Here is a 12,304-nt window from a genome sequence, read left to right as displayed (position 1 = left end):
GGGTCAGAATCAACTTGATAGCAGTATGTTTGGTTTTATTTTTTAACAAGAACATAAATAAATGTCTCTTCTCACCTATAAGCACAAGCTTATTCACTGCAACCACTTTTTTAATTATAAAATTCTGGGGACAACCTAAATTCCCATACTCATAGAAAATAGAGTAACATAAACTGCGATACCATCGCACAAGGGAGTAGTACTACGCAACTAGAATGAAGAAGTGCGTTGTGACCTCATACACCATCGTTTCCAGGATATGTTGTTAAGTAAAACACGAAAATGTCACAAAGTGCAAAAGAGGACATACAGTGTACATCATTTTGCTTAAGAAAAATAGTATAAATCAGAGAATACATACCTACCAATTAAACAAATAGGAGCCCTGGTGGTGCATCGGATTAAGCACTGGGCTGCCAAGTACAAGGTCAGTGGTTCATACCCCTGCCTCTAATAGAGCATGGTGCTGCTGGCTGCTCTTGGAAAGGTTGACAGCTTTGGCAACTTTGGGTGAAGCTCTACTCCGTTGTCAAGGGTGGTTATGAGTTGGCCTTGACTTGACGGCAGTGGGGTTTGGGGATTGTGTTAAGCAAATCAAGCACACACGTGTGGGCACACACAGGATAAACCAGAACGAATAAGATTGGCTACCTCGGGGGGTGCATTAGCACTAACACCATGAAAAAGAACAGGGGGACCCAGAAAGGCAGCCCGTTTGGCGGGCATGCACTTCATTCACTAAGATGTTTTTAATAGAGTTTTGTTTTTCAGAATAATTCTTGTGACTTCTCTACAAATCTGAAAGCATTCTAAAATAAAAAGGATTCAGAAAAGAGGTTTTGCTTAACAGAGGTGTTATTTTGTTATGAATTTCCTTTTGCTATGATCTTAAAGAAAAATACTTATTTTTCCACACAGTGGCAGCTATTCAAGAGGCTTAATAGCTGACCTTTGCCTGTACACTTTAACTAAATTTCTCATAGTAATAGTTAACAAGTATAATTGCAAAAATTTTTTTTATGATGATGAAATCTTAGCAAAATATGTAAATAGCTCACTTAATTACATCAGATAAGCTGTCTTTTCTGCGTTAGACATTGGTCGTACATGCTTGCCCATCCTCCCCTTTTTTGTCTCGGGCTCTTTGTACACTATAAAATTTCTGCTTTGAGGTCACTTTCACCTTGTACTAAAAATGTAGTCCAATTTACCCCTTCCTTCACTCCAGTTCATGTGCAAGTTAAATGGTGACTGAAGAAAGTTCACAATCAGCTTGATGGTGGTCTTCTTTTACCACCTCATTTCTAAAAGCCATTGATAGAACATGAGCTCTAGGTCGTACTGGAACGCACTGACTAGTAATACTTGTCCAATGACGATAATTACTGGGGGGCGAGGGGGAGCATGCTATGACTTATTGTATCTTGGAAACACTTTCCATTAGATGAAGTTACAGAAAGATCCTACTGTCATAAAGAAGAGAAAGATAAAATGTGGACCTTTATTATTGCATTAAACATTTCTGGAGTCTTTAAAAGTATATCCCCCCCCAAAAATTCTGATTTAGTACTTCTGTTGGTATTCATCTATATAAGCAACTTGTTCTTTCCCCTTCGCTTTATATGTAACACCAACGATGAACCAGTTGCTTCGATCTCAGATCTAGGTTACAGACGTGATTTCTCTTCAGTTTACTTCCCACATCGATTCATAACCAGTCCTTTTGATTTCATCTGTTCCTGTCTTTCTCTACTTCCAACACCCTAGTCTAAGATCCCATGAAGTTATGCCTAGATAAAATTTCCATAAATTGTCTCCCTGCTTTTACATACTTGTTTCACATGTTTCCTTAGAGTGACCTTTTGCAAGGATGAATTATACATATCATACGACTGCCCTGCTTAAAATGTCTGATGGTTTCCCATTGTACTGAGTGAAATCCAGGGAGACCCCTGCCGGCACTGAGATGCTTACCACCCACTGCATCTTTAACCTCGTGGGGGTGCTGGGGGGAGAACAACATGAAGGGGGAGAAAGGGGCAGTCTAACAAAGCGGTGGCACAGGAGCTACCATGTGCACTGCAGCACTTCGAGATAGGGTACAATGTTTGGAACGATGATGGCACGTCATGGAATTTCAACAACCACCACCAATAAACAAGGAACATCCTTAGAGGACCAAAGTCACGACTCAAAACAAGGCCCGTGTGCCTTTTCACCTGGATTTCAAGAAAGGAAAGAAAGGATTGTAAAACCTTTAAGCAAGTGGTAGTAAAAATTTAGCAAAGTCCTTCCTAAGACATATACCATCTGTATCATCTGCAACCGTGGTTGTGTACAATTCATGTTCATAATAAAAATATAAAGGTCAATTATGTTCTGAATTCTCAATATTAACATGCAGGTAAATACCATTCATTCAAGAGAGGTTTTCATTAAGCAATTATTAAAGTGAAAGAATCTACTTTCATATAAAGAGATACATTTGCGTTTACTAACCTAAGGTTGTAATTACCCAAAACTTTTTTTTCTCTTTTCAGAATATTAGTAAATTTGAGTGTATTGTTGTTCTGTAGCTTTTTAAACTATAAATGTCCAATGTGTTTTTAAATTAGGCAGTAAGCAAGAATCAATATTTACTAAAGAAACCAGTCAACTCTGAAAGAGTCAGAGAAAGAAGATTTTACATTGTTAAAGAGAAGAAGTTATTATTATAGCACCACTCTTAGAAAGTATGCCTATTGCATGTCGGACACTATGGAGACTGCTCTGCTCTGATTTATGCAGGCATGCTGAAGTCTGACTCCCTTTTCTAGGCTTGACTGGCAGATCTGTGCTTGTGAATTCTATGTGGATGTGTACTTATATGTGCGCATTCTCGTACATGTATGTTAGCTTCTATTCCTGAGCCGAGTGAGCTTCAGATGCCTACCTTCTAGATGGTCTCTGCTCATGTGATTCAAATAGAACTATGTTTGATCTTGGGAGCTTATGCTCCATTCAGACTTCCAGAGGAAAGAAATAAAAAGTGCTGTAAATGAAGCATGAAGCCCAACGTTTAAAGAAGAAACAAACTAATTTGACTTATGTGCTACAGATATAGTCATATGTATTCTAGATTGTGATATTCAGTGATACAAGTATATACATATAACAAGGGGTGGAAGCATTAAGCATTCTGTGGAGCGTATGCTCCCTAAGATTTGATTTCAAACCCTGAGGATGTGTTTTAATAAAGAAAATAAATCAGTTGTGATATAATCAGGTCTAAAATATAGCTAAAACTCTTTTCTACTTCTTTGGGATCATTGTTACATACCTCCTGGCATAACAGAATAAAGGGAACAAATCGTTTACATTGATAGAAATATAAAAAAGAATATTCCTAGCAATCAAGTTTAACTTACACAATTTGAGTGTCAAATTTTACTATCATTCTGCCCATATTTTACCTCTGGTCCAGGAGGGCCAGATGGTCCTTGGGGTCCAGGGTCTCCTGTTTGGCCCTAAAATGGAGATGGAAAACAAGGATAAATATTAACTTAACAAACAACAATTTTAAAAGGAATCACACATCTGGCAAGCAAGTAGTACTCACATTATTAGGTCAAAGTTGTAATAGTCCCAGAGAGACTTAAATAACTTATAAACATTATCATGGAACACTGACATAAATAAAGTGTTTACGAATATAATATATACTTACTGAAAAGTCTTACATACAAATCAGTGAGTTCAGCTGTCGTCCAGAAATAAAATTGTGTGTGTGTGTGTGTGTGTGTGTGTGTGTTTTCCCCACACATAGGACACCAAAGCGTGACTCAATAAGGAAGTGAATTTTAGAAGAGTAACCCTTTTACTAGCCAGACTCCTAGGACAGAAGTTAAACATTCTTCTCTCCTTAGGTATCAAAAGTGGACTGATACAGTAAGACCCACCTGAATTTTAATTTCCTTTTCATCAATAAAATGGAAATATTAACAAAAGTTCTAGCATTCTCACAGCTATTGAGTGCTCTCAAGCAGACAGTGTTTGTACATAGAAAGTACTCAAACAGTCACCGATTTTGATTCTTTTTTCCTACCTGCCCTCCTGTCCCTAGAATTCCACTGAGTGTTTTGATTTTTTAATTAAAGTTTTGAAGATTTTGTTTCAATCTCTCTGAAGCCAGCTTATGAATTCTTCTGAGGGATTGTGAATCAGGGCTGGAGAGGAACCGGACAGGGAAGAAGTGGGCAGAGAGCCTGGATGTTCAGAGGGCGGGCAATTCTCTCAAGAGGAGAACAAGGACAACAGGGAGGCCCGTTCTGTGATGGCGCCCTTGTTTGACTTTGTCCTTTCTATCGTCACTCATTTCTCCACAAGCCTGTATTTGATGTAAGTAGGCTTCAAGTCCAATGAAAATGAGAAGAAACATGAAATTATCCACTTTCAAAGGACACTCTCTGTGTACATTAAACCCTTTCTCATAAACAGCTAATACAATTAGCACAAAGTAATTATGAAAATACTTTTCCTCCCTCTTTCAAATAAGTAAAAACTGTGATCCCTCAGAATCAGTATTTAAGGGATACATTTTTAAAAATCATTGTTGGGCGCTCTTGCAGCTCTTATAACACTCCACATATCAATTGTCTCAAGCATGTTTGTACTTAGGTTGCCATGACTCTTTTCTAAACATTTACTGTCTGTTTGAGCCCTTGGTATCACCTCCTCTTTTTTCCCCTCTCACCCCCCCCACCCCCAACCCACGTGACCCCTTGATAAATTATAAATTATTTTATTTTCCTATCTTACACTGACCACTGTCTCCCTTCACTCACGTTTCTGTTGTCTGTCTCCCGTGGGTAGGTACTGCATCAATCATTCACTCGGTTCCACCGGGGCCCATACTCCCCTCTTTCCCCCCACTCTTCTGGTATGGCTACTCCTATTTCTGTTCCTAAGGGGTTTATCTGCCCTGGATTCCGCGTGTCATGAGCTCTTATCTGTATCAGTGTACATGCTCCGGTCTAGCAAGAACTGAAAGGCAAGACTGGGGTGATGATGGTGCAGGGTGAGGAAGTCTCAAAGAACCAGAGGAATATTGTGTGTTTCATCTGTGCTATACTGTGACCTGGTTGACTCATCCCTTCCTTGTAACCCTTCTGTGAGGGGATGTCCTTTTGTCTACAGATGGATTTGGGGTCTGCTCTGGCTTCTCTCATTCTTAGGAATGTTTTTTTTTTGTCATTTGTTTTGGGTCTTCTGATGCCTGATACCTGGTCCCATCAACACCTTGTGATCACAGAGGCTGGGGTGCTTCTTCCACATGGGCTTGTTGCTTCTCTGCTAGATGGCCACTTGTAACTTCAAGCCTTTAAGACCCTAGACGTCATATCTTTTGACAGCCAGGTATTATCAGCTTTCCTCACCACATTTGCTTATGCACCCATTTTGTCTTCAGCGATCATGTTAGTGAGCATCACAGAATGCCAGGTTGTTAGAACAAAATGTTCTTGTGTGGAGGGAGGGCTTAAACAGTGGCCCAAAGTCCATCCACTTCCTCAATGTATTGCCACAAAGTATATGTACATAGGGCAATACCTTTATTTTGCTGAATTAATGTATTTACATATGTGCACACCAATGTTTATACTTCTATCCATAGCTTTGCTTCCTAGTTGTTTCCTCTGTTTCCTTTTATCTTCCTCCTGCCCCACTATCAGGATTACCCTTCTTCTCCCTTAGTAATTCCTGTCAGCTAGCTTGCTGTTACTCCACCACTAGGATCTCTATTGTCTGACATTAAAAAATACCTTTCTCAGAGAGATGGGGTTCTCTTTGGTGCCTTCTAGTGGCTATATTCAACCCAGTAATTAATTTTACTCACTTCCATGAAGTGGAGGTGGACACAAAGTGACCCTGTAAAATAAGGTCGAACTGCCCCTTTGAGTTTGAAGACTGTAACCGGCACATAGAGACCCTACATGGGGTTTCTGAGACTAAGTCTTTATGACAGCAAACTGCCCCATCCGTCTTCCAAGGAGCGGCTAGGAGGTTTGAACTGCCAATTTTGCAGTTAGCAGCTCAGCATCAATCCACAGAAGGAAAATTATCAAAGAATTAAAAACATAAAAGATAAAATCATTCCCCACTTTGAAAGACCTCACTTGGAAGGTTTTTTGGTATATCGGTTCACCAACAGAAAAACTACATTTTCAAGGAGCTTTTAGAAAACAAAAACCTGAGTAATACGTACGCAAACTTCCAAAAATGGCAAATACTTATAGCTAGAACATGGGAAAAACCCAATATCTGACTTTATTATATTTCTTCTATTCTTAAGGAAGGAGTTTTTCTTAACAACTTCAGAAGGGTAGTTTTCTCTATTTTTCTGAAACAGAGCAAAAGTTTCCCTAATCCAGAATGCAAACTCCTCGGGAAGAGGACCTCATCCTCATGCTGCAGCAATTGGGCACCGTCAAGTCAGCCCTCCCAGGGATCCAGGCACAACCCAACCGACCCTGCTCAGCCCACTGCTGCCCTCCTCCTGCATCCCTGTGTCAGTCCATCTTAACGGTGGTCTTCGTTTTCGCTGATCCTCTTTACCAATCAAGAGCCCTTCTCTATGGACTGGATCCTCCTGATAATGTGTCCAAAGTGTCTGAGATGCAAGTCCCCCCACCTGTGTTCTAAGGAGCATTCAGGCTGTACTTCTTTAACCACAGATATGCTTCCTCTTCTGGCAGTCCATGGTATTTTCAGTATTCTTTGAAAACATCATCATTCAGAGACATGGGTTCTTTTCCGGTCTCCTTTATTTGTTACCCTTCCCATGTAGACAAGGTGGTTTAAAAGAGCACAGCTTAGGGCTCCTTAGTCCTCAAAGTCCTCAAACCTGCTCTTTAGAGCAGACCAGTGAAAATATCGCCAGGGTAGGCTTAAATTCTATTTCTAATATCCTATTAGCACCAGCAACTTTCAAGACTCATGCTGTGGCATGCACTCAGTTAATCAGGAAGAACAAAGGAAAGGTCAAACCTACTGAGGATCCCGGCTTGCCTCTCATTCCTGGAGGTCCTGGCAAACCGAAGACTCCCTAAAAGCAGAGCAGAGCCCAGAAGGAGAACAGCTATTATACCACAGAAGGCAGTGATACCTTTATTTACAAAGTAGTAAACATTCACATAAGTGCTCAAAGAACTTAGGAAATTGCTTTAAACAAAATATATAAAACCATATTGTCAGAACACGCCAACAAAATAAATGATTAAAATAATCAATACTTTTTGTTTTGAAGACAATATATATTCTCTGTTTTATATGTATTGATATCCAATTAATGGGAGAAAAGTTACCTTGTCTCCAGGATACCCCGATTCTCCTGGCTCTCCTGCAAGGCCTTGTTCACCCTAGCACAATTCCATACAAAGACACTTTATGCACTGCAACCATGGAAATATTATGTAATAAAATATACATTATTAAATAATCTGGTTTTCCTACTCCTGAGAAAATTTAACAGAAAATTGATAATATCGATTAGACCTAGTAAATATAACCAAAATATTTAACAAATTATTTTGACTTTAGAGAAAAAATGTGATAAGAAATAATCTCTATGGTAATGTAAACATTTAAATCACCTTATCACCTTTGATTCCAGGCAGCCCCTTATTCCCTGAGAGACCCTAAAAGAAAAGAAAAAAGTGATGTTTTGTGACAGTATAAATACATTACGGGGAAATGTCCATTTTTCAAATAGAACCATACCATTGGGCCAGGAATTCCAGAAGGTCCAATTGATCCTACAAGCCCAACACTGCCCTGGAAAGCAGTAAGAAAGAAAGGCACAGTAAGCATCCACTAGAATGGAAAGACAATGTGATCAAGTTAATTCATTACTCAATGGAGAGATGGTCATTGCAGTCATCTCCCCACGGCCCCATGGACGCCTTGCTAGTCAGCTCTTCTGTTCCTCTCTCCGTGGATACATCATGACAATTTTCAAGTCTGAGCCTAATGGTCTTGTTTCTTGAAGCCTTCTCCCACTCCTCTAGTCCACAAGGAGGACCCTTCCCTCCTGCGATGCAGTCCATGCCGCTCCACTTGACAAACTGTATGCATCAGTGTCATGCACCCAGGACATGTTGACTAAACAGCTTGTTAGCCTTAGGTTTTTCATTGACCCTTTTATTCAGCGAATATTTTTGAGCAGTTACTATGTTTTGGGCATTCTGATCATTTGATTATGATCTAAATTTATAGATCGAGACCAGGTCCCATAATTTGAAGGGTCAAGTGAATAGTGAAAAATAAACATTTTACTCTGGGCTTTCCTCCTTCTTCCATCATTTGGCACTTACTGAATACAAGAGAGAGCAGACACTGAGTCAGCATTGAGAAAATAAAGACAAAGACAAAAAAGACATCATCTCTATTGCCAATTTTCTCAGTTCCATGATCCAAAGCATGATTCCTCAAGAAAGACCTAAAACTACAATCTCCTCCAAGCATGAGTCTTAAATCGGCTCTTGTAATATGGCATCTCTCCCTTTATCCTCTGAGACCATATTGGGTCAATTTTCCCTTTTATGATGTCCACATGTTAAGTAATTTTAAAAGTTGTATTTTTGACATGCTGAAATTATTGCTTTTAATAATCTCTGATCGTTCTCCAACCTTTCACTTAGAATGCAAATGTCTTAGAAAAGCTTCCCAAACCCTCCTTCCAGCCGTCACTAACCAGTTTGGTCTCATCTCCCTTCATTTTCTCCACCCCCTTCAGGACCCTCCGCCTCAAATCAGATGGGCTCTCTGTCATCCTTTGCGCCAAGCCCTTGAAAATAGCTGCCACTTCTGGCATGTCCCTCTATCCAGGACATAGTACAGTACACTGTGCTTGTCTTTCTACTTCATTTGAATGTTCTGTGAGATCAAAATGTGTCTATTCATTATGTTATTAATTTCAAAGACCTACCAAAACAGCTGACACACCATCATTTGAAATAAACAAGTACAGAATAAATACTTAGCATGAATAAATAGAAAGTATTAAATTTAAAAATAATTTTAAAACATTGACCTCTGGAACTCCATCTCCCAACATAGCAGAGTATCTCTAATACACAACGTTTACATGCAAATTTCAGAATGGAAAATATGACATCCTTATTTCTGAGTCCTAATGTCTGTGAAGTATAACCAAGATAAATATTTCCAACATGTTTAATCCTGAAATATATGGGACTGTGAGAGAAGGGTAATACTTTCCAACTTAATAGATATGTAACATTAATACATCATTGCTTGTAATTCTAAATTCTGTTGATAGGAAACAATTATTCTTATAATTACAGGTTCAGTTTATCCACAGTTCAGTCTGCTTCAAAGTTCATAGCTTAAAAACTTTAAATGGGCTCAAAAAAAGAATAAGCATCTGTTTGAAAATGATATAGTAATGAACCATGTAGTACAGAAAAAGTTACCTTACATATAAACATTTTTTCTTTGTGTTCTGTTGTTTTTATCATAGATAAAATAATATTCTTAACTCATTTCAGTGAATAATCACTGTGCATAAACTGCCATCTTCAAATGAATGTGTTTTGCATACATTCTATCTTATTTTAAATTTTAGTGATTCTTCAAGAAAAATCACAAAACACTAATAGGAGATATGAACAAAACATACATTGTAAATAAAAAATAAAAAGTGAATGGTTTGGTTATGGAAATTTCTAAGAAACAGCAAGAATTTTTGACATACCACAAGTTGTGTGGGAAATAGCTTTCCTGAAAAATCGTAGCCTTCTGAAATTGAGCCCTAATAGGTCACAACACAGTTTCCAGTTCTACAAAGCTTACCTTAAATTCTTTCAGCATTCCCTACCTACCACACTCCCGAAGCATGAGAAGATGGATCAGATAGAAAACATGCTTTCAAACATGGGAGCTTAGCTGAGGATGTCTGGGACATAGCAACAGAGCCAGAAGAGCCTAGAAGTCACAGCTACAAGTAAGAGAGAACTTTGTGTCATAGCAGTTCAAGACACAGAGCCCAAGAATAGATTGTCTATGTAAAAATGCAACCGCTGGCCAAGTCCCAAGAGTGTGACCAATAATGTCAGTTGGAGCATAGGAGCAAAGGACAGCGAGCTATGTGCTGGACTTCGTCCCCATCCCCATCCCCACTCTGGAGCCACAATTACGGTCTCTAGTGGAGCTACTGAAACAACACGCAGCTGAATGGAACAGATCGTGTAGAGAGAGAGTAGCGTCTCTTGTCAGAAATGATACCTGCTGGAAAGGAGCACATGCGAGAGCATGCAGGGGCTTCAGTTCTGGGAAAGCAAACTACTTACTAGGAAATATAAAGTTCTTCCTCAGCTTCCCCATTACTTTCAGGTCTGCTCATCATCTTCCATTGTGTGCCCATCTCCCATACTTCGTGGGCTATCATCCAACTACTCCTCTTTCCATTTCCTAACCTTCATTTCCCCCTCTTCTGTGCATTTGCTCACAGCATTCTTCTGCCAAGCAGCCTTGTTCAACATAAAACTTAAAAGAATCTCCTTGACGGAGCCTACTCTAACTCCCAGAGATGATATAAATTGTTCCTCTCTCAGTGGCTTTACATTTAATCCACAGGAATAACACTGTTAGGGAATCTTGACTTGCTCTTGTTTCTTGTGCACCAGTGTTGGACACAGCAAATGGCTTACACTTGTCCAGTAGCTTACAGGTTGTCAGTTTGAGACCAGCCAGTGCTTCAGTGGAACTATGAAAATCCTAGAGATGCGCTTCTATAAAAATTGTAGCCAAGAACCTCTATGGAACAGTTCTGTTCTCTGCATGAGGTATCTGCGTGTTGGAATAAATTCCATGGGTTTGGATTGGTTTAGTTGTTACATAATAGATACTCACATGGTTTTTATTTTAAATATTAACGGAGGTAATAATAGTTGTACTATTTTAAGAAAACAGGATAAACTTTTGAGTAATGCAAATCAACGATGATGGATTACATGAAGTATTATGAAAAGTATTGTTGGCATCCAGTTTCCTTTCCACTTGCTTTCCTCACTGTTCAGAAGACTGTCTACAGGTTTAACCCTAGAACTACCGACAACTCTACTATCTACACTGGATTCTAAGAGAAATAGCATCCTTTGGGATAAAAGAAATCTACTTGTACACAGTTTGTACAAAAGATTAGATAAATCTTCAAAGACAGATAATATGCATTTTAAGGTATAAACATTTATTAAGGTGGTAGGTATAGTACAGTGATTAGAATTTTGAACTCTGGGCTCAAGCTCTTGGAGCTAAGTGGTCTTGGGTCATTCTGGGAATTAAATAAGAAACACTGTGAATATCACATAGAAATGACTACATATGAGCTGCTACTGCTACTACTACTACTACTACTACTATTACTACTACTACTACTACTACTACTACTACTACTACTACTACTGCTGCTGCTGCTACTACTGCTGCTACTGCTACCACAATGTAGAGAAAAGTGTAAATATGTCGTCCCACTCAGGTCTTCTGACCCTAAATGACAAACTCTTGTCTTCCAAAGATGATAAGCTAAGACTTGTTAGCTGAGTTTCTTTTCATTGCAGTTCAGGTAAGCGAATTTCATTACTTCTTGGACCACATTGTCACTTTGTGCTTTGGAGTGGCTGATGGTAGAGGCAAGATATGGAATAAGAAATCTGTGTCCAAATTTAAACTAAAAGTACGTGGCAGTAATCTGTGCTCTAATGCTCTAGTACAGCAGTTCTCAACCTGTGAGTTGCGAGCCCTTTGGGGGTAGAACAACCCTTTCACACAGGTCACCTAAGGCCATCGGAAAACACATATTTCCAATGGTCTTAGGAACCGAGACACCTCTCTTCTAGCAGTCTTCAGGCGGGTCCGCCCACATGCAGATACGCCCACATATCTGGAGTGAAGACTGCTATCCATGCTACACTATGCTTCAAGACAAAATTTAATTTATTTGTAATTAGAAATAAATGTTTCACAATATATAATTACATATTGTTTTGTGATTAATCACTATGTTTAATTATTTCAATTTGTAACAATGAAAATACATCCTGCATATCAGATATTTACATTATGATTCATAACAGTAGCAAAATTACAGCTATGAAGTAGCAATGAAAATAAATTTTATGGTTGGGGGTCACCACAAAATGAGGAACTGTATTAAAGGGGGGTGGCATTAGGAAGGTTGAGAACCACAGCTCTAGAGCCTTAAATGGACACTTTACATGCTAAATCAAGTTCTCAATATGTTTTTTTT

The 12,304-nt window shown here is 39.0% G+C and overlaps 1 protein-coding gene across 1 annotated transcript in view; it reads right to left on the bottom strand.

Annotated features, from left to right (window-relative positions):
* The window catches only part of COL24A1 (collagen type XXIV alpha 1 chain), a 411,206-nt gene that overhangs the window by 258,201 nt on the left and 140,701 nt on the right, over positions 1 to 12,304 (bottom strand). The window contains exons 13-17 of the mRNA XM_045292047.1: positions 7,756 to 7,809; positions 7,629 to 7,673; positions 7,341 to 7,394; positions 7,028 to 7,081; positions 3,453 to 3,506 (exon numbers count right to left, since the gene is read on the bottom strand). Coding sequence (XP_045147982.1) covers positions 3,453 to 3,506; positions 7,028 to 7,081; positions 7,341 to 7,394; positions 7,629 to 7,673; positions 7,756 to 7,809 — 261 coding nt within the window. The remainder of the gene's footprint in view (positions 1 to 3,452; positions 3,507 to 7,027; positions 7,082 to 7,340; positions 7,395 to 7,628; positions 7,674 to 7,755; positions 7,810 to 12,304) is intronic.

The sequence above is a fragment of the Echinops telfairi genome, unplaced genomic scaffold (genome assembly GCF_000313985.2).
Source record: "Echinops telfairi isolate 266 unplaced genomic scaffold, ASM31398v2 ScPeMD7_443;HRSCAF=831, whole genome shotgun sequence".
In the NCBI taxonomy this organism is placed as follows: Eukaryota; Metazoa; Chordata; class Mammalia; order Afrosoricida; family Tenrecidae; genus Echinops; species Echinops telfairi.
This window is presented reverse-complemented; position numbering and strand designations above follow the sequence as displayed.